This window comes from Streptopelia decaocto, assembly GCF_964273445.1.
Source record: "Streptopelia decaocto genome assembly, chromosome: 1".
NCBI classification, from domain to species: Eukaryota; Metazoa; Chordata; class Aves; order Columbiformes; family Columbidae; genus Streptopelia; species Streptopelia decaocto.
The window spans coordinates 75,116,045-75,142,467 of NC_138663.1; the positions used below are offsets into that span (position 1 = coordinate 75,116,045).

Here is a 26,423-nt window from a genome sequence, read left to right on the forward strand (position 1 = left end):
CTGTCATAGCAGACAAACCTTCTTGGTTGAAAGACGGCTGTGGCGGCTGCCCCACGCTCTTTTCTGTTGCCAGAGGTGTTGTGGTGCCAGGAAATTTCCACTGCACATGACCAAAGGAAGATACACTGCATTTGTGGCTGCTTTCGTAGTTAAACTAGGGAATATTTAATAGCTCCAGTTTTATTAATAATTAAATTTAACTGATTCTTTGTAGTTGCATCCTTGAAACTAAGCCTATCACCATAGGATGATCTGGTAAATCATATTTATTATATTCAGATTATTTGGGGAACTGAAGCTCTTAGGGAATATAGATTCGTATGAGAGTTATTTGCTGTACACCAACACAATGCAGACAGCTTATTTCAGCTACTGTCTTGATCAATCTATTTCTTAATAAGTAATTTGTCTTACCGAATGAATAATTTATTTTACCTTTATTTTTTTCCTCATAGACTCTTCACAGCTCTAGAGTTCATTATGAAATACCTAATTGTTTCATATTGAGCCTATCACTGAATGTCAGTAAACATATGTCAGGTGTCTTAACATACTCTCTCATTTTGGAAGGAATTTTGTATGCATAAATCAGGCTTCTCTACACAGGCTCTAACACCATAACTTCTGAAGTACTATTTCTCTCACCTGGTTTTCACTGTGAATTATAGTTGATCACTTTGGGGAAAATTTGCACACTGACTTGGAACAGTATCAATACAAAAAAAAAAGGTATTCCCAGAGCCAGAGGGTGATGAGCCTCTTAGCATGTGGTGTGCTCAAACAGGGAGCTGAGCTTTGGCGTTTGAGTGGCCTCATTTCACTCAGGTATTCTGGGAGCACCTAGGCATGTTTTGTCACACTATGACCTTCCACAAACCTCCATTTACTCCCTATCAGATGTCTCTCAGGGACATTTTTTCTGATGATGAGACAAGCCCAAGCCACAGTCGCTTAGGATCAAAACGGCCCCAGGCACCACGCATGAGAGGGCTGGGCAGGTTTCAGGGCCCTCCTGCCAGGCTCGCAGCACACGGAGGTTGACGGAAAGTGCGGGCGAGGCCGGAGCCTGGCACAGGCCCCAAAGGGAATGAGCCCCTCCCCTTCGTGGCCTGCCCCGGGCCCCAGCCTCGCCAGACACCCTCCACAGCTCCCCTCCCTCGTAACTCGGCTACGGACGGTCTGGTCTAACGTGGCTGCCAGCCACAACCAGGACCCGGCTCCCCTTTCCCCGTTACGCAGACAAGATGGCCGCCAGCCGCGCCGGGCTGCGCAGCGCCCCGCCCTCGCGGGGCGCGGCCGCTGTGCGTCTCCCTGGCAACCGAGCTCCCCGCCCGCCACAGCCTCCTCCGGAAGTCCCGCCCCCGGCGCGTCGCGGTTGCTAGGAAGCGGTGCCGGAAGGGGCGGGGCGGAGGGCTAGGCCGCGGCCGCGCAGCGGAGCCGGAGCCGCCGGCGGGGGCGATGGGAGCGGCCGGCGGGGACGGCTGGGCGTGAGGGCGAGCCGCGGCCGCCCCTCCCGCCGGCAGGTGAGCATGGGGGCGCGGGTTGTGTCGTCACACACACGGTGAGGGCTGCAGCCACCCACCATCAGGGGAGGCTCTCGGCCTCTCTCCCGCTCAAGGCTATCGCGACCCTTCCTGGGAGACGGAGAGGGACGTCACCGCCTCACCCAGGTTCCCCTTGCGGGCCCGCTCTTGGAGGGTGCTTGAGAGGGACGGGGCGAAGCCAGCCCGGGGTGTGCCTCTTCGTGGCGGCTGTCCTGTCGCGACATGGCGCGTCGCCTTGCGTCGCGGTGGGGCGTTGATGGGGGCGCGAACCCGGCTACCGACGCGCCGGCCGCCTGGGCTTTGGGGGATCCGCCGCTCCCCCGGGCTCCCCGTTTCCGACGGCTCAGCCGTGCGGCTGCTCGGGGCTCCGGCTCATCTTCATCCCTCACGTTTTGGGAATCCCTCTGGCGGGCCCTCCCGGGCCCCTCTGGTGGCACAAACGCATCAGTGAACTGATACCTACAATCAACAGTTATGTTTGCAAATGTTAGGAGCCAGTAGAGCGCCCTAGATCAGGAATCCTCATTTGCACGTAGGCACAGGCACCACTTACTTACGGTTATATTTTGCAGCATGAGTGGTCTGCAATCCACGTGAGTGGCAGTAAATCCCAGGAAGAATGACAGCTGGGATGCTTTTGGGTTTTACCACCACCTCATAAATTTGTTCCTGGGCAAGAGGCCCTTGCCTTGGATTAGGTTGCTGCCAGGCTTCCTTACCTTTACCTGCTGTTGCTGCAACCAGTAAAGGCAGTGTTTGGGGGAAGCGTCAGGCCTGCTGCGCCTATATTATGTACTTCTTCTCTACTGAGTAGGAGGTCTGGTGCTCTGAGAAGGATTTGACGTACTGTACCATTACCCTACCATATGCAGGCTAGGGCTGTGTTATACAGCTCTTCTTTGATGTTTACTGAAGTTACGGGTCTCAGCTGACCAGAAGTTTGAATGTGTGGTTATCTCACGCAGTCTTATCAGGTTATCTAGAATACCTAATCACAGATCAGAGGATTCCTATAGAAAATTATGTTGTATTTAAATTATATTATTGAAAATAAGCAAGTTTTTGGTACAACTTAATAGGAAGGGTTTTTAATGACTCCTTGTTTGTTGGTTTCAGTAAACAAATTACACAAAATTAGAAGAGTTTATTTACAGGTCACATAAACTAAGGACTAATTTTCAGTCTGCTGTTGTATTGCTATCTTTTCAATCCTCCTGTAGCAGGATGGATCTGAAAGGACTGAAGTTCCCAAAACAGGAAAAAAATGACACTCATGTAATTTTTACTTATGGTAGAAGTTACCTCCAATTTTTAGCTTTGGTTTAGTTTTAACTCACCTTCCTGTGGGTGAGTCTTCTGTTGAATTGTCCCTGGCTTCTGAAATCTAACAGTGCAGTCTCTGGGAGACAGAGAACATAATTAATTATGGAGCAGTCCCCTTGCTACTACAAAAGCCACTTGCTGGATCAGTGCATGCAGTCTTTCAGGGTTCCTTGCCATAGGATGTGTAGCTTGCATTGAAATATCTTTGTAAAGTATCTTATAGAAAAGATGCTGTGACAGCTGTTGCATCCCAGGGTAGGAATAAGGTTGCAGCATTAGAAGTGTTGGCAAAGTAGCCCTGCGTCTCTTAATCTTTGCCAGGCAGCAGCTACGTGCTTTTGTAAAGACAGGTGCAGACAACTGCATTTGTCTGATGCAATGTTTCTGGAAGAACAAGCCCTGAGGGCAGATGTAGCTTTTGTGCCAAGGATACTGGAATGAGACAAGCTTGGGAAGTAGGGGCCAAAATCACTTGGGTGACAGAGAAACAGGTATAGCATTGGGGTTGGATGTTGGTAAATCTAATTGGGTAGCTTGGAGATGTGGAAGACAGGCTTAAAGCCTTGTGAAAAATTTTATAGTGTGCTTGGTTAATGCTATTGTAGCATTGCTGTGGTTTAACTCAGCAGGCAGCTAAACACCACACAGCCATTTGCTCACTCCCCCCCAGTAGGATGGTGGAGAGAATAATTAAAAAATAAAAAAGGCAAACCCCATGGGTTAAGATAAAGACAGTTTAACAGAACAGAATGGAAAAAATAATAATAATAGAATATACAAGAAGAAGATGCACAATGCAGTTTCTCATCACCTGCTGACTGATGGCCAGCCAGCTCCTGAGCAGCGGACCCCTGGCTAACTTTCTGCCTAGTTTATATGCTGCCCTTGACATTGTAGGTTATAGAATATCCTTTTGGTCAATTGGGTTTAGCTGTCCTGGGTGTGTCCCCTCCCAGCTTCTTGTCCAGTCCCAGCCTTCTCACTGGCAGGGCATGAGAACCTGAAAAGTCTTTTGATTTATTGTGAGCACCGCTTAGCAACAACTAAATCATCAGTGTGTTATTGTTATACTAAATCCAAATCACAGCATCATACCAGATATTAGGAAGAAAATTAATTCTATCCCAGCTGAAACCAGGACAATAGCCACCCCTTATTCCATACCATCTACATAATGTCCAGGTCCCATATTTCCAATACATTACATTTAATCACAACCACCTTTCCTGTCTTTTTATATAGACACACAGATATCATTCTCTTAGGCAACAGGCCATCCCTCTAAAATGTATGTTGAGTTCATTTAGTCCATGATTTTGGGCTCCATCTGTCTCAACAGTCCTTCAAGGAAGGAGAGATGGTGTGTGGTGGTGGATTGTTGCATGCTGAAGCCGGTTTTGTTTCCATCACCACTGTGCTTGTCTGGTTCTATCATCGCTGCACTTTGCTCAATTTCATCAAAATCAATTCTTCATTAATCTGAGTGATTCTTACTGCAATAGTATTGATATGGCATATAGCAACCATAGTAGTGATGACGTACTGTATTAGATAGCAATTAACATAATACAATTCAAATAATTGGCTATTCTCACCCCAAATCAAATCCTGTTAAGGTACACATCAGACTTCCACTTCGTTCCACATCAACCACCAAGTACACCCAGGTCCTTGAGCAAAAGCAATTCCACGGATGGGTTTACCTTTGCCTGAGGCAGGAATAACTGGCCTGTCTTCCCCAGCATATTTTTTGTGCTCTACAGGGGCTTTATCCCCTTCTACAGTACATTAAAAAAAGTATTTGATTGGGCAGAGACAGTTTGACTGACAAATACCCTAGTGTTGACCAGGTGGCTTTCTCTAAATGTGTATCCCATTGTTTGAATGTCCCAATGCCCACTGCTCTCAGTGTAGTCTTTAACAGTCCATTGTACCATTCAGTTTTACCAGAGGCTGGTGCATGATAGGGGATGTGATGTACACATTAAGTGCCATGCTCTTTGGCCCAAGTGTCTATGAGGTTGTTTCAGAAATTAGTCCTGTTATCTGACTTAGCTCTATGGGGTGCCATGTCACCATAGGACTTGCTTCTCAAGGCCCAGGATAGTCTTCCAAGCAGTGGCATGAGGCACGATATATGTTTCTGGCTGTCTGATGGTTGCTTCCTACATTGTAAGCACATAGCACTTGCTGTGATTGTTGGTGGGAGTGTGATATAGCAATCTGCCAGGCCTCGCCAATATTTATATTTTGGCCATCATCCTCCATACCACAGAGGTTTTAACTGCTTGGCTTGTTTGATCACAGCACGTTTCACATTTGCAGATAACCTGTGTGATAGCATCCATGGTCAAGTCCACCCCTTCATCCTGAACCCATCTGTATGTTGCATCTTTTCCTTCATGGCCTGAGATGTCATGGGCTCACTGTTTTGATGCTCTTCAGTGGCCCAGCTCTTGGGTACATGAACATCTAAGTGACATACTTTTGCAACCAGGTTCTCTAGCTGGGCAGCAATATCTTGCCACAGTGGGGCAAGAAAAAAATGGGCTTGCCTCTGCACTGCCAGTTTCTCAGCTTCCATTGCTGTAGCCACCCCCACAGGGCATTTGCCACCATCCATGAGTCGATATAGAAATAGAGCACTGGTCGTTTTTCTTGTTCGGTGATGTCTAAAGCCAGCCGGCTGGCTTTCATCTCTGCAGACTGACTTGATTTACCTTACCCTTCAATGTTTTTAGCAAGCTGTTATATAGGATTCTATACAGCAGCCTTCCACTTCCATTGCTTTCCCACAATACAACAGGACCCATCAGTGAACAGGGCATATCGCTTCTCATTTTCTGGTAGTTTGATATACAGTGGGGCCTCTTCAGCACATGTCACCTCCTTTTCTGGCGGTATTCCAAAATCTTTGCCTTTTGCCCAGTCCACAATCACTTCCAAAATCCCTGGGCAATTGTGGTTTTCTCTTCAAGCCTGTTGTGTGATCAGTGTGACCCACTTACTCCACGTGGCATCAGTTGCATCTAGCTCGGTGCCAGGAGGAGCTGTGCTTCAGTACCAGCCACTTCAGAAGCAGCTCAAACCCCTTCATATGCTGCCAATATCTCCTTTTCAGTTGGAGTGTAGCAGGACTCAGATCCTCTGTATCCCCAGCTCCAAAACCCCAGGGGTCAACCATGAGTCCCCCCTGGTGTTTTCTGCCAGAGGCTCAAGGTAGGCCCATTCTCCTTGGCTGTGGTGTAGAGCACATTTTTAACACCTTGTCCTGACCGGACTGGCCTAAGAGCTACTGCATGGCCTATCTCCCGCTTAATTTGTTCAAAATCTTGTCACCGCTCAGCACCCCATTTGAAGTCATTCTTTTTCCAGGTCACTTGATAGAGAGGGCTTACAACCAGACTGTAATTTGGAATGTGCATTCTCCAAAAACCCACAATGCCTAAAACTTGTGTTTGCATTTTGCTAGTTGGTGGAGACATAGCTGTTTTTTTGTTGATCACATCCATTGGGGTCTAACAATGTCTGTCTTGCCATTTTATTCCTAAAAACTGCATCTCCTGTGCAGGTCCCTTGACCTTGTGTTGTTTTATGGCAAAAAAGGTTTCAGAAGGATTTGAACTATTTTCTTCCCTTTCTCAAAAACTTTTGCTCTGTTGCCCCACACAATGATGTCATCAATGTATTGCAGGTGTTCTAGAGCTTCACCTTGTTCCGGTGCAGTCTGGAACAGTCCATGGCAAATGGTAGGGCTGTTTTCATCCCAGGGGCAGTCAATTCCAGGTGTACTGGATGGCCATCCAAGTGAAAGCAAACTGTGACAAGCAGGACTAGCATTTAACACATTTTGTTTTGAAGGGACAATTCTATTCTAAGCTGACTAATCCTTGAACTTTTAAAACCACAACAAGACGGTGTGTGGTACTTGTGAGTCACCGATTGTGAATCACACATACTTCAGTGCAAATAAATGAATTCCTTTGATTCATTTATTTTTGTTTTGGTAGCATCTGGAAGGCTCAGAGAAAGACCATGACCTTGTAGAACTAGATGTTGCATAAGCACACACAAAAAGATCCTGAGTCTGCATATGCTCTTTTCTATCTGGCTTTAAGTTTGATTTCAACTTGTTCTACCAACGTGAATAAAAATAAGTGTGCCTAAAACTCTGTAAAATTGAAGTTTAATAGTAAACATTTCTGCCTTGCGGAGTCTGACAGTCTAAATAGACTTGGAAGGAAAAAGTGGGAGCACTATATAATGTACTATGCCTCTCAGGAGGAGAGAAACCATAGGGGCGTTACCTGGCTAGGAGATGTACAACTCCATTTCTAGTCCTGGAAACTGAAGATCCCTTACATTCCAGTCCAATAACTTAGTTGCAATGGTTTTATTAATGACGTTAATTATTTACTTGCATTAATTACATTAACACATCAGTGAAGGTGATATTGAGTTTAAATTGACTTTTCAGTTGAAAATTATATGTAGAGGGAGCAGTAGCTGATGTTACATGTGTCTGTGTAATTCTGTCCCACTTCCTTGCGTGGCTTTTTTGTTCTTGGGAGAGGAGTGTTACAAACAATGGGCTTTTGAGTCAAAGAGGTTTTCTCTGAATCAGAACTTCTCTGCAGTTCATTTCTGTGAAACATGACTGTGAAAATTCACTAGGCTGCGATTTTAAAACTCATTTGTAGAACAAACTACAGAAGGACTAAACAGCAACATTGAAACTGCTTATGGGAGCTGTCTGCCCTTGACCTTATCAGTTAGTATTATTTGCTCATTAATATATGTTTTGATAGCGTGCTAAATGGTTGTATGTTAATCAGGCCTCTATCCTGGAAGGATGGGCTTCACTGCTTACTTAGAGACTGGGTAAATATGTTATTTGGATAAAATACTGTCCACATCATGTTCTGTCCACATCAACTGGATTGTAAGCTCTAGACTATGTATGCACAAAGGACAACATGCTTCAAATTGTTTTTATTTGCCTCCATCTTCACTGATATTACATTAACATATGAGACACCATGTGAAGGGGATCTTGCCAAACAGCCCTTGTAAAGGGGAGTACAAGCAGGTGAGTTCCTGCTGGTGTCAGAAAAGGTTCAGCCTGCCCTTCAGAGAAGCAGCACTTGTGGGTGCTGGGCTTGTCCTCACTCCTTCTGTGGTGCATTTGTTGTGCACCCCCACCTCGCTAGGCTTGGCTGTTGTGCTGGTTTAACTGAAAACAAGTTAATTTTCTTCATGCAGTTAGAAGCCTTTCTGGTTTGTAGCTAAGACAGTCATCATTTGAATTTAGTTTGAGAAGAAGAAGATAACACAGCGGGACAGAGTCAATGTTTTTAATTGCTGTGGTCTGAGTTCCAAGGCCTCAGAGCTCTACCCACAGGTGTGAGGCATTGAGGAAGGGGGGCATGGATGGGGCAGAGCATGACTGACAGCCAGACAAATCAATAAGATTGTTCCATCCCATTAGCGTCATGCTTCATATTTAAGGAGAGCCGCCATCTTCCAGCTAGGTTCTTTCGGAGTCAGGGCAGAGACCTGTTGGGGGGAGTTCTGTTTGGGAGTTTAGTTCAGCTTTTTTGCCATCCTGCTGTTTGCAGAGGCCTCTGGGCCTTTCTCCTCTTTTCTCTTGGGGATTGGCTGTTCTGGAACAGTTGCTGCTTCCTTGGACTGGCTGCTCAGTGTGGACGGAGTTTGTGAGGAATTGCACTGAGTATTTTTTATTTTATACTCTTATTTCCATGTTACTATTAGTAGTAGTATATTTGTGTTATTTTATTAAACTGTGCTTATCTCAATCCATGAGTTTCTCCCTTTTGATTTTCTCCCCTATTCAGAGTGGGATGGGGGAGAGTGAACAAGTGGCTATGGTGGTTATATTGCTAGCTCGGGTTAAACCAGGACAGCTGTCTTTCTCAAACAAAAAGGACAGGGATGTAACACAATATATCAGGGGATGGGCAAAAGTAACTTGAACCCCCCAGAACACTACAGACATTGATAAGCTGGAGCGAGTTGAGTGGAGGGTTACCGAGACGGTCAGGAAGCTGGACCACTTGTCTGGTGAGGAGAAGCTGGGTCAACTGTATTTCTTGAGTCTGGGGAAGAGGTGGCTCTGGGGTGACTTAATAGCAGCCTGCCTGTACTTATGAGAGGTTATCAAGAAGATGGACCCAGGCTCTTTAGTGTGGTGAATGGGGGGAAGATGAGAGATAACAGGCATAAACTCAAACAAGAGAACTTCAGAATATATGGAAAAAATAAATATTAGAAAAAACCCCAAACTTTCCCTCATGAGGCAAGTCAAGCAGTGAGACAGGATGCCCAGAGAAGCTGTGCATCTTTGGAGGTTTTCAAAACATGGCTGGATAAAGCTCTGAGCAACCTCGTCTAACCTCATAGCTAACCCTGTGTTGAGCAGGAGGCTGGACAGGAGACCTCCTGAGGTCCCTTCCAACAGGAATGGTGTGTGATCCTAGCAGAAAAGGCTCATGTAGACAAGTGAGATATCTAATGTAGAAAGTGACACCTAGGTGTCATGAACTGAAATGCAGCTTATAAGGACTGTTTTACCAGCCTAATGTTTGGGGAAATTCCACTGTCAAGGGTTTAATGATATCAGTTTATCCTACTCTCCCCCTAGAGCAGAAGGCAAAATCATGGCTGCATGAAATACAGAGAAGACAACACAAGACTGGTAATGTTACTTTGGTTCCTTAATTGCAATATAGCAAATTGTGCTTCTTGATAGAGCATGTAAGGGATTTCCCTTGGAATTTTTTGCCTACAGTCACTAAGTGATCCATATGAACTCTCTAACTTCAAAAAAGATACATGCATATAAGTCTTGGAAGTGATAAATAATAACATGTTTGTGCTCTGTGCTTGGTTCTGTAAACATCACCCCATAAGTGTACGATAGCGATTTCTGTCATTAGTGTATTTAAAGGGAGGCATGAGTTGTGTGCCCATTCATAAAAGGTGGGGAGCATGAAAGATCCTTGTAGCTAGTTTTCTTCTTTGTAGTTGACCAGTTGGCAAATGTAGGGTTTCAGACTGAACCCAAGATGTTTTTTTCCTTGTTTTTTAAATTAATGTACTGCTTCTGGCTTACTGAAGTTAACGTGCTTTCCGGATGTCCCTTTTTTTCCCCTTTGACTTTCCTGGTTTTTGTTCTTCTCCATTTTCAACTACTCATCTTTAAACTTTTATTTCCTAACAGGTTGATTCTGCTTTAGGATAATGGCAGGAAAAGTAAAGTGGGTAACTGACATAGAAAAATCTGTTCTAATAAACAACTTTGAAAAAAGAGGCTGGATTCAGGTGGCAGAAAATGAAGACTGGAATTTTTATTGGTGAGTACATTAAAAGTACCAATCTGTAAATTTGTGAAGTATTTTTATATCTTATCTTAATACCATTAGTAATATAACAAAATGCATGTTTAAAAATAAAAGATGCAGAAATTAGCATTAATTTGCTGCAGTGCTGCTAAGAGTGAAACATTATTTCATTGCTTCTGTAATTGCTTGTGCTGTTGCTGGTCTTCTGTGCAGATTTGCATTGGTAGATTCCTGTATCTGTGCAGGCCTGCTAAAATAATTTGTGTTTCTCCAGGCAGAAGGTCCCATCTGCATTAATCCATTCCCATGGTACTGATCTCATGTATCTTTGCGTTTTGCCAAAGGTTTTGTCAGGGAGTGGAAAGTCACTGACCTAGCAAGATACCAATCACTTCTGGGAATATCAATTGTAAAAAGCCCAAGGGAAAGGCTATGCTCAGTGGTTTTTGTTTTGAAATGTGATACTTCACTGCTAGAGGGGATTTGTGGCCTGAGGGGAATCTTTGAATGTGTCTTTTTCCACAATTTCTGATAATATAATGTAAGCAAAGCAATCCAAGAATACACAGTTCCAATATAGGATAAAATACTCTTTTGTCAATGTAGTGGAGGCTTGCCCTGTTAGCAGAGTCCAGGCTCCTGTAATAAAGGCCTTGAGAACTGTACTTACCTTGTTGTTCATGGTAATGATTTATATGCAGACTAATTATTCAACATTTCAATACTGAGAGTGAATGTGAAATTAAATCACGATAAAGGTGAAAGGAGGAGAATAAATAATCTAGCTGCTTATTTGGCATTTGTCTAATATAAGACTGTGAAATGCTGTCCTAGAATGCAGTAATCTATTAATTGGCAGAAACAATACTCTTTAAGTAAACCAAATAATTTGTATTGTCCCTTTCAAATACGACAAAATGGTGGTTTATGCTGCCAAATGTACCCTTTGTGAACCACTTATTTCAATGGGTAGGAATCTAGTAATCTGCTCACGGCTTTGGAATGTGATTGGGGGCAGCGGTGGTGAAACAGAGAAGTCATGGAAACTGTTGTGTGCCTGGTAGCTTTGTTTTGGTTTTTGCCTTTCTTTTCTATTCTTCTGGAAGTTATAATGTAGCAGACTGATGGCATTCAGGAAATATTCTTAAATTTCCAATGTGAGACATATCTAATACAGAAAATGTTTATTATCTATGGCCGTGCTCTTATCTTTTGTGAAAAATGAAGTAGATAAGTGGTTTCATGACTTTGTCACTGCAGCCCTATGATCTGACACTTACAGATGTTTTTAGCAAGATCTCTGAATCACTGTTTTCAATTCTTAAAGTGCTTCAATGCTTGAAGTCCTTTATAGTCAGAATAGCAAGGTAGTCAGTAAGAGGTTGATTTTGTGGCTTTTTTTTAAGAGGAAAACTGATTTTCCACGGAGTGAACTAATAGATTTAGAAAGATGCTTCTGTCACTTTTGGGTGCATATCAGTTATTTTTAGGCCCTGTGACGGGTTGACCTGCCTATCAATAAGCCAGAGTTCAGTAAGGTCAAGCTGTCATCTTTCCTCACTGTCTGCCCCTATTTCAGTAGTAGTAAAGGGATAAAACCTCTGGCAGGATTTCATTGGTTTTGCTAATAGAGGTTCAGGATATGTTGGATTGTCACTGCTGCAAAATGTTATATTATAAACAGAAATGGGAGAGCAAAGATGAAGTGAATGTAACAAACAAAAAAACCCTAACTTTGTCCTCCTGGGTTGTGTTTCTTGGGAGAAATCATTTGGTATCTGTCTTTGCTTTCAGGATGAGCGTACAAACAATCAGAAATGTTTTCAGTGTGGAGACTGGTTACCGCCTCTCTGACGACCAAATTGTCAATCATTTCCCAAACCACTATGAACTAACCAGAAAAGATTTAATGGTAAAGAATATCAAGCGATATAGGAAGGAGCTTGAGAAAGAAGGAAGTCCTCTTGCCGAAAAGGATGAAAATGGGAAATATATTTATTTAGGTATGTGGTTCTCATTATCAGCATTAAGCTCTTTTCCTCTGTGGTCAGTAAACTGGAATTGAGGCTTTTCTGTGCATAAAGTGCACTGAACCTCTGAAGTGTTAGGACGTTAAAGTGACTTGAAATCTGTCCCTGTCAATTAAATAAAGTGCACTTTATCCTGAAATTGTTTACTGTATTTTGCATTTTGTATTTTTCTCTGTCTTTTCCATTTTCCTCCCCTCAAATCTGCCATTAGAGCATAAGGAAGCACAAGAATAAGGAAACTGATAAAAACGTGAGCATTTCATATCAAATACTAGATTTTCAAAGCTTTTCACAAACCTTGCTTTGAAGTGTAATGGCTAATATTTTACAATTTGAGAGGAATAGAGGGGATGGCACTCATTTTGGATCTTTGTTGAAGTTAGAGACAAAGCAGGAATACAAGATTGAATATTTATCTTTCCCTGTCATATTACCTCAGCGCTAAGGCCCAATTCTTTCACTGTGTACTTGCTAATATTTACCAATATTCAAGGAGGAGCACAAATCCAGTTTGTACACAGGCAAGTTGTATTTAGACTTCATTTTGTAAGTAATAAGGTCCTTCAAAAACATTGTCTGAAAATCTTATACTGGAGCAAAAACAAATAAACTTCTGTAGAAACACTCGAGACAGAGCTGAATGAACAAACGCTTCAGAGGAGAAATTTGGGGGAAGTTGAAGAACAAGTAATGACTGCTAGAAAATAAAACTAAAACAGAAAAGCAGACAGAAAAATACCCCAAACCCTCAAACCAAACCAGCAATAGATCAGGAATAAGGAGACTAAAGTTGTGTTGGAGGTCAGAAAGCATCAGAGTGAAACAGAGGTGTGAATATGTTGAGTTGATTTACATCTTGGGAAAGTGAAATGACAGCACTCCTCATCTGCGTAAGAAGCAGTTCAGTATGGAAGCAAGTGAGGATAATCTGACAGCAAAGAGCGAGAGATGCTTTTCTTTAGATTTCAGTGAGCATAGTAAGCAAATAAGAATGACTAGTGGGAGTTACATGGAAATAAAAACTACCACATCCAAAGGGGAAGCAACATCGACACTCACATTTTTGTATGCACAGAGGATGATAAGGTGGTTAGTAGCATGGTAAAACCTGACACGGGAAACTGAGAAAATTTTATAAGGTGAAGTTGGAATGGTATATAATACTCTAATTTCACAGCATATAAACGGAAGAAAAAAATTGATTCATGTGAATTAAAATCTTTTAATCTGAGGTTAGCAACATGCAATAATTTGCAATTGTTTGTTTAAGTAAAAACTACAAACTAAAATGTAAATGAGATAAAAAGCATCATGAGTCTTGATGAAGGTGGATCATGCCAAACTGGAAAACTGAAAAGACATATATATATTTTTTTTAATATATATGTATCAATAGCCTGATCAGATAGTGTGCTTAATTGTGTACTTTTTTTTCTCCTTAACTCAGATTTTGTTCCTGTTACTTTTATGCTTCCTGCTGATTATAATCTCTTTGTTGAAGAATTCAGAAAAAATCCCTCCAGCACTTGGATTATGAAACCTTGTGGCAAAGCTCAAGGAAAAGGAATATTTCTAATCAATAAACTCTCTCAAATTAAAAAGTGGTCTCGAGATAGTAAAACATCTTCGTAAGTTCTTAAAACCCAAACCTTTTTTTGTACTTTTTATAATCAGGTGAACCACGTCAACATATTAATTGTCTGATGCATGGGAAAAGTATTCCATTATTATTGCTTTATCATTATATAGTTAGTTTTGCATTTAATCTCAGTTGTTATCTGACTTCCTCCTTCAAACAGGTTTTAATATGATTTGTTTTGGTATGAGGAGGTACAAAGCACTGTTCAATTAGCTATTCTTTATAAAAATGCTTTCAGTGTTGCTGGGAAAAAATTGCACAAAAATAAATTTTTCTGCTTCGTATTATTAAATAACAGCAATTTCAATAATTATTTTATTTAATATGTATTAATTCACTTTTTAAATTAGTACAAAGGAAGACTGCATTTATATTAAATAAATACAGTATCCATTTGGAACACAAAATAATAGACCTCAAATGAATGGAACAGGTTAGCAGTTATATTTTTTTGCTGTCTAGTAAATGTTTTGATCACACAACTAATATCATTTTTTTTACTGTTGTAAAGTGACTGGCTGAATATCACTTGAGTCTTGTTTTTTTTTTTTCTATTTGACTTGGAATCTGAAGAATGTAACAGTCTGAAAGTTATCCTAGCTTTTCACAGTGGTTTGCAATTGCACACCAAGCATAAACATTCTGGCATTATAAGGCCTTGACTAATGAAGATAATGTAATATACACTCTTTACTTGTCTGAACCATGCCAAGCCCTAAATTCTCTTAAGGAAAAGACTGGCTTGTAGAGCTGTGTTCTGAATGGCTCAGTCAGCTCCCTTGTTTACTTCAAAAATGAGTTTAAATGGTTAATTGATCTTGGTCATCTGTTTAGTATTTTAAACTTTTTTTTTAATATATAGTGCCTGGTGCCAAGTGTGTATTGTTAACCATTTCAACTTTATACATTATCTTGGCAAAAGATGCAAGATTCCAGTCAATCAAAAATTTACAGACTGCTTCAAAAGAAGAAAAAGACTTAGCAGATTATAATCTTTGCAGTTGTCACGTTCTGAAACATGATCTGTCTTTTTCAGGTTTGTATCTCAGTCTTCCAAAGAAGCCTATGTGATTTCACTCTATATCAACAATCCATTACTTATTGGTGGAAAGAAATTTGATCTTCGTCTATATGTTTTAGTATCTACATATCGTCCACTGAGATGTTACATGTAAGATTGTATATATTTGCGTTTTGAGAGAATGTTTAATGTAGTAAAAATCACGTTATGCTTGTTGTTCAGAGAAGTTTTACATGTATGTAGTCTCCTAGGATGCTCCTTTCCTTATTTCTTTTTGGGGTTTAACACATTTTAATGACTTTTTGCATTTAAGGTATAAACTTGGATTTTGCCGGTTTTGCACAGTAAAGTATACACCAAGTACAAGTGAATTGGATAACATGTTTGTACATCTTACAAATGTTGCCATTCAGAAACATGGGGTAAGTGTACTGAGCTCTTAGGTGCTCTTTTGTAGCAAGACCGATTTTCTCAAATTGTCCCAAAAACTTGGAATAAAAAGGTTTTATTTGTCATGTTCTTTGTCATCTTGCAATTAAAATACTTCAATTGAACTTGCAAATAAATAAATTTCAGAAGACTGCAGATCGTAAGTATGCAAGATAATGAGCTGCAGCTTTGTGATAATGATATCTTCAGTATTGACTTCCAGTAGTTGAAAGCAGGGTTTTTTTTCAAGTCTCCTGTCATTTAAATGCTAATATGCTCACTTAGCAATTGATTCCGAGAGCAGTGGAATTAATGAAGCCTGGTTCCTGTGGATTTGTATTTTATAATAGCACTTTAATATCACGTTCCAGATCTCCTCTTCCCTCTCTCTCTCCCATGCAGTTAATTCAGCTTTCCTATTTCCAGCCCTTAATCATCACAGTACTTTCCACCTTCTTCCTGTGTTCCCCCCACTCTCCCCTTTCTTCTCTGGGTAAGAAAGGGAACATGTAGTCGTGAGCTTGGAGATAAGTGTTTGCTGCCTGGCCAGCTGGTGGCTTCCTCTTGAGTGGACAAAGATGGAGTTCTGCCTGCAGAACAGTTCTGTCCTGTAATTTCCCATTGATATTCATAAAACATGTGGAAACCTGGTAGCTTTGACAGCACTTCCCCATGTCAAAACAGGCCAAAATTCACCAGTGGGAGGAAAAGCTAGTGGGTCAGGGGTGACATGAACAGATGGGCATACAGTATCGCTGCCCAAGCCTTGTTTCTTCAGGGAATCCACTTGATGATGATGACTGTCCCTTTTGTGTTTTTAGCGGATGTCTGTGATTTATAAAACATGCCTCTGTTGTAGTAATTAAAACTCTATTGTCGCACTTCCTAATTTCATAGGTTTTGTTTTCAGGTTATGGAAAATAAATGTATGTGTGCATACACGCACACATACACTCATGCATATACATTTCACATGTGTATACACATACACTCACACACAAGATACATATAATGTATCTTTAATTGCAACCTCGCTAAATGTGCCTTGTCTGTTATTGTTCTGTAAGATGTGTGGCATAGCAGAACTGTTTTTATCTGAATATTCCTGTAACAACAATGTGAATTATAAATGTTACTTGTGGTGGTAGGTATAAACCAGAGTAAATGTGAAAATATGGCATTTTTCAATGCTACAACCATTTTCTTGCTCAGGTGCTGATTTGTGAAGTGCTTCAAACACATGGTTTGACAGAGCACACTGAGAATGCGTTGTGGTGAAAGCATAGCCCATACAACTTAGAGCATAAATCATGGTGCTGTTGCGAGTGGCAGTGAACAAGTGAGGCGTGTGATATGTTGCCTATCCCGTTTCTATGCTCCCTTTCATCTTGTCTACCAGTTAAAGTATGGCCTTCAAAATTTATCCCAAATATAAGTAGAAGTGAAAGTACTGGTGAGGTCACTTTGCGAGAAGAAAGAACAACAAAAATGGGTATAAAATTAACAGCTTAAAAACTTGCAGTCATTACCAGAGCATTTGAAAAACTTTTCAGAAATTCTGAACCACTAATATCTGTTGAGTTTTGCAGAAAGAAGTGAGAAAAGTTTGATGTATAGCCACTCTATACATCTTATTTTTTCTTCCGGTTTAAACATGTTTGTAACTTCAGAAGCAGTTAGGCTGTATGGTTTTAGAAGAATCTAATTTGAACTGTCAAGTGCTTTATCAAAATTACACTGAGGTCGGGAAAAACTCTTTAATTCTAGCTATCAGTCTCTACTTTAAGCCCTATGTGAACTGTAGAGTTCCAGTGTGTTTGTACCCTACAAGCTCATAGGAAAACATCCCCAGTTTGAAAAGTGCACAATTCAGTATCAGGGAGAGGGAAAGGCTAAAATGAAGGAAGGAGAGTACATCAGTATACTCATCATAATGTTTGTGCTGGAAAATACAGTTCTGAGTCATTATTCAGTGCATGTGTAATACAAACAAAACAACAGTAATTCTTCTCCTTAATTATTTTCAGTTAGTGATTTTCTATGTAGCCTGCAATATTCTACTTTAAAAATTTTAATTAAACAGCTGTGTAAAGCTCTATCCTATTGCAATCTATTTTGATTTGGGTACTTGTTCTGAAATGCAAAGAGGGCTGGAACTTTGATCTCTGTTCTCTTGCTGGAATGTGGTCTCAAGACATTTTTCCATGCAGCAAGTCCTGAGAACCATGTTTCAGATTTTTATTTGTACAGTCCAGTTTTCCAAATTTACTAAGGGGAAGCTGCAGAAAAAAGCCTAAAAATAGATAGAGGCTTCTCTGACCTTGTCTTAGAGGATGACAGACTTCGTTCCTCTGAGAACTTTTTTCTGCTCTATTCATCCTATGTTTTATAATGTAGTAGGCATAGTCATTATTTCTTAGAAATGCTCTGAGGAGAACCTTTATAAAGAGACAACGTATTTGTCCTGAGAGTTCCCCAAGGGCTGAAGCTGTGTCTTTCCATCAGTAAGAAAAGCCTCAGTTTGCTAGGAGAACCTAGTGCAGAGCCTTGATAGCCTCTGAAAAGACAAATATAAGGTAACTCATTTTTTTCTGTTGTTCTGTTTCAGTAGCACTTAGTGTTTTCTCTATATAAAAATACTGAATTACTTAAAAAATTAACCTTTAAAAATAATTCAGGTGTCATTTCACTGTCTTCTTGAGAATAACTGCTGTCAGTAGCACCATTATGAAGATATTGTGTTTGCCTTTTGGGAAACAGACGAGTCGCATTTTAAATGAATAAACACAGACAAGCACTTTCCAGTGTGGCATTGTAGAACAGCTAACTTCAGTGAAATTTAGCTATTGCTCACCTAGTTATTTCTTCCTTACTCCCAGAGGAGGGAAAAGTTCAATTCTTTCCTTCCACATTTTAGAACTAGTATTTCCCAATGATAACTTACGTTTTACTATGAAACTGTCAAAGTATAGTTGTTTTTTTTCTTCTAGGAAAGGTTTATTACTTGATTTGCAATGTGTGAGATATACATATACAAATATAATAAAAACAGTTGTTTATATAGGTGACAGTTCAAAGTAAAGCTGAAGTCTTCATAAAGCTGTAAAATAGAGTAAAAGCAATTTGCTGAGTTTTTTTTAAGAGCAATACTTGTATATAAGTATTAGTGGCCTTTTTGTGTGAATGAAACAAAACCGCTGAACAATCTCAAATTCTTAGACTGTATTAACTGCTTAACTCTTTAGGATGATTACAATCATATCCATGGAGGCAAGTGGACAGTGAGTAACTTACGCCTTTATCTGGAGAGTACCCGTGGAAAGGAAGTCACAAACAAATTATTTGATGAAATTCACTGGATAATTGTGCAGTCACTGAAGGCTGTTGCGGTGAGTGCTGTTCCTGGAATACTGCCAGCGATAGTGTTACAGTTGCAGACTTCTCATAACTGTGAAAGTGAGTTTGCCATCAAAACCCCTACAATCCATTTACTGCTATTTGAGTGATGGTGTTGATGCTGATTTCTGCAATTCTGTTCTCTCTTGACTACTCTGAGTGAACTTGAGTCTTGGGTGGGTGGGTGAGCTATCTGTGCATACTGAAGAAGTGAATGAATCTCTTCCCTTGAGGGCTCTGTGAACTATTTATTATGGCTTGATACTGCCCTTGTGAATAGTATTAAGCTCTGCCAAGGCGCATGACGTCATTTCAGCAATAACAAATGTGTCAAAGAAAAAATAGCTCTGGAGGACAATTTATCAAAGAAAACATAAGGGTATCAGTTCAGCAGAGTTACATAACTTACTTTCAGCTCTTTTATACAAGAGTCATGTAGTTATCATGACTCTCATTAAAAAAAAAATAGCGATCAGTCCTCTACTTGCATGACTTTATAGTGTTTGGGTAATATCCTGTATTTACATTAGAGAGCAGGTATCACTCCATGGGTCAGCTGGGGTAACTGAAGATCTCACTGGTGCCAAGGACTCTCCTGTTCCCAAGTGCACGGTCCTGTAATCTCTTTTGGGTTGGTCCTGGCACCATTGTGAGCTGAATCAGCTCACTCACCCTACTGACAATTACTTGCTTTATTGATGGGTTAGTATTCTGCCAGTGTAATAAGCTGAATCACCTCACTGAAGGGCCAGATGAACACCAGAATCAGCACAAGAAAGAGAGACAAGGGCATGAAGCTAGGAGCAGTGGGAGGTGGGGAAGCATGGCTCAACTCAGCCGCTGCTGTGCAATCATATTTAAAACCAGATGTGAGAAGAAAAGGGGTTTACTCCAAATGTCAGCAGAACCTTAAAAGAGGAGAGAAAAAATTTTGAGAATTATTGAGCATGGAAGGTTTTGGTCCTCCGTCTTTCTTATAATAGCAAAGGTATTGAGATATGCCTGTTCCTCCTTCCCCCTTTCACTCCCTGAAGAATTGAAAAGCTTTCATTATTAGTCTAGGGGAAAACATCTCACTAACCTGTTACAAAGATTTCTTTTAAAGATCTAATGAGATTTGCATAGAATAAAAGTTTTTCCATGCATACTGCAAATGTTTAGCAGATGCTGGAAAACTACTGATTCTCTAGAGAATGTGCATCTAAGTAGAACTTGGTCCTCAGTCTCTCTTGACTTTCAGAATCATAGTTGACTTGAGCTAATTATAATTCTAAAGTGTATCTAGTAATTGTTTGACCTCAAATTTCTGCATAGTTACAGCAGCATAATAAAATAAATGTCTTGGAATAAGTCTTCTTTTTCCGAAGTTTAAAGAATTTATGATTATGTGAAGCTGTGTTACATAAATTTTAAAACTTCCTGATTTCTCTTGATGCATTCAGTCTTTAAATATTGTTATTACTTTTGCAAAATATGAAAACACTTTATTTTCAAACTGGAAACATAATGGAAAATTAATGTGACTTAGTACTTGGTATTAATGCAGTCATTAATCTTGAGATATTTACTTACAGGTTGGAAAAAAGAGGCAATCCTGAACTTACTAGTTAGCAAGATTATGTTAGAATTGCAACACTGAACACTGTTGTAGAAGATTCATAATGTAATAGCATGTGATTTATAGCAAACAAAGTGTGTGTAATCAGGTTACTTACTAAATTGTTTGTTTTAATACATATTGTTGTCTTTTTTTTTTTTTTTTTTTTAGCCTGTAATGAATAATGATAAACACTGCTTTGAGTGTTATGGATACGACATTATCATTGATGACAAGCTTAAACCATGGCTAATTGAGGTAAAGTTACATAAAACAGAGGAAAAAAAACTTCCTTCTCATTTCACAGAATAAAACTAAGTAGATTTCAATGTAGTGTCATGGTTGAGCCCCAGCCAGCAACTAGGACCATCTGGCTGCTCGCTCACTCTCCTTCACAGTGGGATGGGGAGGAGAATCAGGAAAGAGAAGGTAAAACTCCTGGGTTGGGATAAAAACAGTTTAACAGACCAGCAAAGTAAGAGGTAAACAACAACAATGGTAACAATAAAAGAATATACAGAGCAATATAGAATATACAGTGCAATTGCTCACCAACCCAGAAAACTGAGGCCCAGCCTGCTCCTGAGGAGTGATCCCCTGAGCAGTGATCCCATACAGCCAATCCCAGAAGAGCAGAGACTCAGACAGCACTTGGTGCTCAAATGTGATCACATCGAACAGCTGGTTCTGGAATGATCTCCAGACAGTAAAACCTGTTCCAGCTATGTATGGAGTGTGACACCAATGGTAGGGAATATCTCACTGGCCAGTCTGGATGTCAACTGAGGTGCTGTTCTGTTACGTCCTCCCCCAGCCCTCATGTGCACCCACAGCTGGAAAGCTGAAAAAGTCCCTGGTCTCCCTGGCAACCTGAGTTGTGAGCCCTCACATTCCTTCTATACCAACTCCAAGACACAGCCCAGCTACTGGAAAGTAAAAAAAAAAAAAAATCAACTCTTTCCCAGCAAAACCAGCACCGTACTCTTTCCTCTTTTAAAACAATCTTTTGTTCCCTGGGTAAGTGGATTTAAAAAAATGTTGAGAAGTAAAATAGGCCACGTGATGACAAGCTATCATGTGCTCCTTTCTTGTTTGATATTTCTATTTGTTTGTGGCTTTGTGTTTTGTCTTTTAAATCCGGTGCATCTATACAATTGGACTTCAGAGGCAGGCTGAGTGTTAGGAGCCCTATTAGATACTGTATCAGTAGCTGGAAAAATTGCATTGGCTTGATGGAGCATAACATCGAACTTCAGTTTTAAATGCTGTCCTGGCCTTAATGTTGCAGGTTCAGAGGAAAAAAAAAAAGGAGTACACATAGGATAATTGGGATATTTGGAAGGCGCTTTTTTTTTTTCACCTATATTTCTCTTTAGTGTATTAACTTTGGATCTGTATGTTCAATGTAAATTTTATCCAGCCCTCTTCTTTCTCAGGCTAATTGAAAGTGAAAGATCAACGGTAAATGAACTTTTTTTTTTTTTTTTAAATCTGTTTATTTTTCTGATACTCCATGATAATTGTGGAACACAAGATACATGTTAAACAAACCCCGGTTTTAGTTAAAACAAGATACAATGTAGTGCTTTGAATAGAGAGCACATATGTGTTTCTCCAGTTCACAGTTTAACAGGGGAGAACTCAGATTATGAACATAAATAAAAGCTATTTACATAGAAGAAACACAGATTCCTCTATATAACAGTTGTTGTAGTGAATCAGGCGAATTGTAAGCACTGAAGTTTATGGTTTTGCTATCCAAGTAAGCTTAGAAAATCAAACAAAAATCTGTGTTTGTCTGATTAACTCTGGTGAATCTGATCTCAACAAAAATCTTCAGGCTGACACTGCAGACACTTTGTACTTCAAAAAAGCACCACACCACTAAGAAAAACATCCAATGGGGGATTCCTTCCTATGTCTGAGGAACTGAAAGATGTGCTTTGAGATGCTGAGTCTTAATTTCCCAAATAGTACATATAGTCATCACACATGCTGTTTGGAGAACTATATACCACTCAAAAAATTGATGCTGACATTTTGTTTTCCTTTTGTAGGTTAATGCTTCCCCTTCTCTTACTTCCAGTACTGCTAATGATCGCATCTTGAAGTATAATCTTATTAATGACACACTTAACATTGCTGTGCCTAATGGGGAAATTCCAGACTGTAAATGGAATAAGTCTCCACCAAAAGAGGTTCTTGGCAATTATGAAGTCTTGTAAGTTGTATCAGTGTTCTATATAAATGCAAATGTTTTGCTGTCACCTCATTTTTTAATGTAGACCAAACAGATAATGTGAACTTCATTCTGATGTAAAAAATGGGCACAAAGGTACTACTTAAGTTCTTTTTTTTGGAGCTACAATAGCAACGTTGGAGGTGGGAGTGCATTAAAGCAGAGTTGCCTCACCTCATCTCCAGAGGGAATGTTATTAATACTTGTCTGATAAGCTCCTACCTGTACCTCCTGAACTTCCAGCAGCTAGATTTGAGGGACAGAGGCAAAGAGTGTGTTTGTCTTCTACATGTGTAGAACTTGAATTGTATTCAGTGTAGTATATAGATGGTAGTTAAATATCTATATTAGCTATTTAATACAAATTTTCTCTCCATTCATAGAAATGATGCCACTTGACTCCTGTGTTTCATGAATGTATTAATAACGAGTTGTCAGATATTTTTTAAATTCCCCAATCTGTATTACAAAGGGAGAAATGAAGGACACCAAGATCTTTACACTGGAGTGTCTGAAGGATTTATCTAGGATTGATTGGTCTTATGTAGAGGAACACTGATTTAAATATTATATTGATGATACAGTTTCTCATGGTTTTAGAGAAAATGTTCACATAGGTTCTCTAGCTCTAGTGGTACAATTGTTCAGAATGTCAGTAATGCAGTTATGTACATAGCTGACCCACTAGTTCATACTGATCCTAAATACTCTTTCTATGTACTAGTAAAGGCAGTTAAATGTGTATGTGCTCGCTGAATGATTTAAATGTTGTTGAATGTTATATACATGGTAGCTGCGAATACCTATACAATAGTGTAACTAAGTATATATTGTGACTGTTCTACAAACTGTTGTAGTATTACTTTTGATAATTATAATTATGCATTTATAACAAATTTCTGCTTGGGATTTGCATAGCAGCTGAGAGGTAAGTATATACTGAGGTTATCTGAGGCCATAGTGGGCTTAAATATTTAAAGAACTACTTGTCACTGTGGTTAAGTGTTACAAAATACATGTCATCAAACGCATTTAATTTAAGCACGCTGTTGTTTGTTCACCTTATTCTTTCCCTACTCGGTCTCTGATGCAACATTGGAGTTTTTTTAACACTGCAGCTAACAATCCTCTGTTTGAAGCAATAGCTTAAGACTTTATTAAGCTGCCAGCAGTCTGTTCCTGCTTAACCACAGACCTACGTAGTGAGGAGAAATACAGAAGTACATGGGAAATTTCACAAGCATAAAATTTCACAAACTTGGGAGTTCAAGCAAAGCTGCCAGATTATTTGTTTCTTTCAAAAAGTAGCTGAAGATATTTCAGTTGCTCTATATTGTAGCATCACATAGTAGTATATTTCCTTGAATAATGGCTGCATATCAAACTATGCATATGTAAACCTGTGTGTAGGACAGTTTGTATTAAATTTCACTGCTAGATACTAAGCAAAATAGAATATAGAGAACCCATTCTTGTTTGTGTAGAAAATAGCAGGACAAGGCATTAAATGGGTTATCTCATTTTTAGATATGATGAAGAGATGGCGCAAAGTGACGGGCCTGATCGTGACTTGCGAAGTCGTTCTGGACAGTCCACTGGAGTAAAAGGAAATCGTGCAAGAGATTCGGGAAAGCCCGTACTAACCACCTGGAAGTGATAACAGAAAAAACAACTGCAGTCTTGGTAGGAAGACATCATGAACAAAAATGCAGTTTTTTAACAGATTCCTCTATTTTGCTGTATTGCATGTGGGAAATATTGAAAGAGGACAATACAGCCTTTGAAAAGAAGTGAAACAAGCACTGTAAAACCAGTAACTGTAGTAGACATACACTGACTTGATTAATAAAAAATACATATATATAGTATATATGTATATGTGTATATATATATACATATATATACTTTGTATAACTAATATTCTGACAGTAATGATTAAGAACTTTCTTTATAAAGAACTCAAAATATGCATTCTGAAAGAAACCCCTTGCTGTTCTGGAGATAATTTATATCCTGTAGTAGCCTATCCCTAACTCCCTATAATAAATGAGCTATGGATTCTGTGAGAGGGTGTTAGTGGTGTTAATATTGTCACAATGATGGTTCAGAGTCTTGCTACTTAAAGAAGAGCAACTAGAAAAAATAGCAATACATGATCTTGAGGCTATTGTCAGTTAATGCAGCTAATGATTTGTAACCAGTATTAAGAAATAGAAAAGTGACTTTTTATATGCTGAGGGTTTGGGGGTTTTATGCTTGATTGGTTTGGGGTTTTTGTTGGTTTTAGTTGGTTTGTTTTGTTTTAAATTTCCTTGAAGTGTTTTGAGCTGCTAACTCTTTAAATGTATAAAGCTTCATGAACTGAAGGAGTGTTGCAAATGATGCATTATTTGATGCATTATTTCACTAGCCATGAATTTTTATTTCAAGATAATGCATGTCTGTAGGAAAACAGACAGAATAACTATATACTGTAATAAATCTCAATGCGTGAAGCTGATGATAAAGCTTTATTTGCACCAGAATTTCTTTGTTTATTTATGCATGTATATAAGTACAATATCTGAATTTTTGGTATATTTTGTGTGTACCGTAACAAAAATATTGTTGCATGTGGTAAGCTATTTCTCGTAGCTCTGATGACAAAAGTTGTGATTAGCTATTAAAATGTATAGAACAAAAGTTAAAAATAGGTGTTTCAGTCTTCTAACAACATAGCATATAAATAAACTAGTTGGGTCTGGGATTGGCTGTTGCTTCCACTTACATTTCCACCAGTTATTGGGTGGTTATTTATAAATGTCAATATGCAGTTCTAGTTGTCTTTATTCTCCTTACCCCTCCTCCTTTTTTTTTTTTTTTTTTTTTTTTTGATGGTGGAATATTGTAGAGAGAAAGATAAAGGAGGTTCAAAGTTGCAAATGTCCATGTAACCATAACACCCTCTAACCCGGGTGGCACTAGTGCAGTGGTAGTCAGCCTGCCTGCCACAGCAGGCTACAGGCTTTGCCCTCCTGTGTGGCGAGCCACTGAAGTACATGCAAGGTAAACTTAATCTCCCTGAAAAGTTATGGCTTTCCTGAACATGTAAAACAGACCAACTGCACCACAGAAAATGTCAGTCCTTTTTCTGCTTTTGAAGGTCCTCCTAGAAGAGGGCAGGTGCTCGCAAACTGTGGTCTTTGGGACAGTTGGTGCTGCTGACTCTCAGTCTGAAAACAATCCAGCAAGAGCAGCTTGGGCTGGGGAGGAAGGGGAGATGTGGGCTGGGCTGATGAATATCCTTACGATCTGGGATTCATCCTTGCGATAAAGAGTGAAATATGTAGACTGAATGAGTCACTCCAACCGTAATCCTCATCTTAATAAATCTTGTGTATTCCATTAAAATAAAGACCAAAACCCAAATGATTCTCTGGTCATTCAACTTGAATCTTCTCACTGACCTCCACAAAAGCATATTCAATTTGGCTCTTGAAGTAAGGCTAAGAAAACATGATCACTGCAGGATAGTAAAGCTCATCTAAATTGCAGGTCTCATAGTTTTTGCGTTTGGGGTTTTGTGATTGGTTTGTTGGGTTTTTTTAGTTCCTAAGTGTGATTCTTGCTTGTATATTTGAACCCTGATGGGTAAGCTACTCTTAATTATATGTGTGATCAGATACTAAGTGCTGTTTTAATGATGTGATATTTAGTGGGCAGATGTTTCCGGCTTTACCCCCAGCTGCCTGTTAGTAGGAAGTATGTGACAACCTAGGAGCTATGAGACTGTAGTAAATAGTATTTTGTCATATGGTCATATTTCTTACAGACAGGGAATATAATAAGGATCCTCTGATGGAAG

The 26,423-nt window shown here is 39.7% G+C and overlaps 1 protein-coding gene across 2 annotated transcripts; it reads left to right on the plus strand.

Annotated features, from left to right (window-relative positions):
- Nucleotides 1-1,390: 1,390 nt before the first annotated feature.
- Nucleotides 1,391-25,325, plus strand: TTLL1 (TTL family tubulin polyglutamylase complex subunit L1). 2 transcript variants are annotated; one of them, XM_082065567.1, is made up of 11 exons: nucleotides 1,425-1,523; nucleotides 9,529-9,582; nucleotides 10,108-10,240; nucleotides 12,023-12,231; nucleotides 13,706-13,886; nucleotides 14,934-15,068; nucleotides 15,232-15,340; nucleotides 18,593-18,736; nucleotides 20,512-20,598; nucleotides 22,398-22,561; nucleotides 24,107-25,325. In XM_082065567.1, exons 3-11 carry the CDS (start codon nucleotides 10,128-10,130, stop codon nucleotides 24,234-24,236), a joined length of 1,272 nt encoding a protein of 423 aa, XP_081921693.1. In that variant the 5' UTR covers nucleotides 1,425-1,523; nucleotides 9,529-9,582; nucleotides 10,108-10,127; the 3' UTR covers nucleotides 24,237-25,325. The 2 variants fall into 2 exon arrangements, with proteins under 2 accessions (XP_081921692.1, XP_081921693.1); XM_082065566.1 differs by lacking the exon at nucleotides 9,529-9,582 and having other exon boundaries at nucleotides 1,391-1,523.
- Nucleotides 25,326-26,423: the final 1,098 nt, after the last annotated feature.

Coding starts and splice junctions, on each gene's coding strand:
- TTLL1 (XM_082065566.1), top strand. CDS start 10,128: ATGGCAGGAAAAGTAAAGTGGGTAACTGACATAGAAAAATCTGTTCTA. Junction 20,599..22,397: donor TTAAACCATGGCTAATTGAG/GTAAAGTTACAT, acceptor TTCCTTTTGTAG/GTTAATGCTTCCCCTTCTCT. Junction 22,562..24,106: donor CTTGGCAATTATGAAGTCTT/GTAAGTTGTATC, acceptor TCTCATTTTTAG/ATATGATGAAGAGATGGCGC.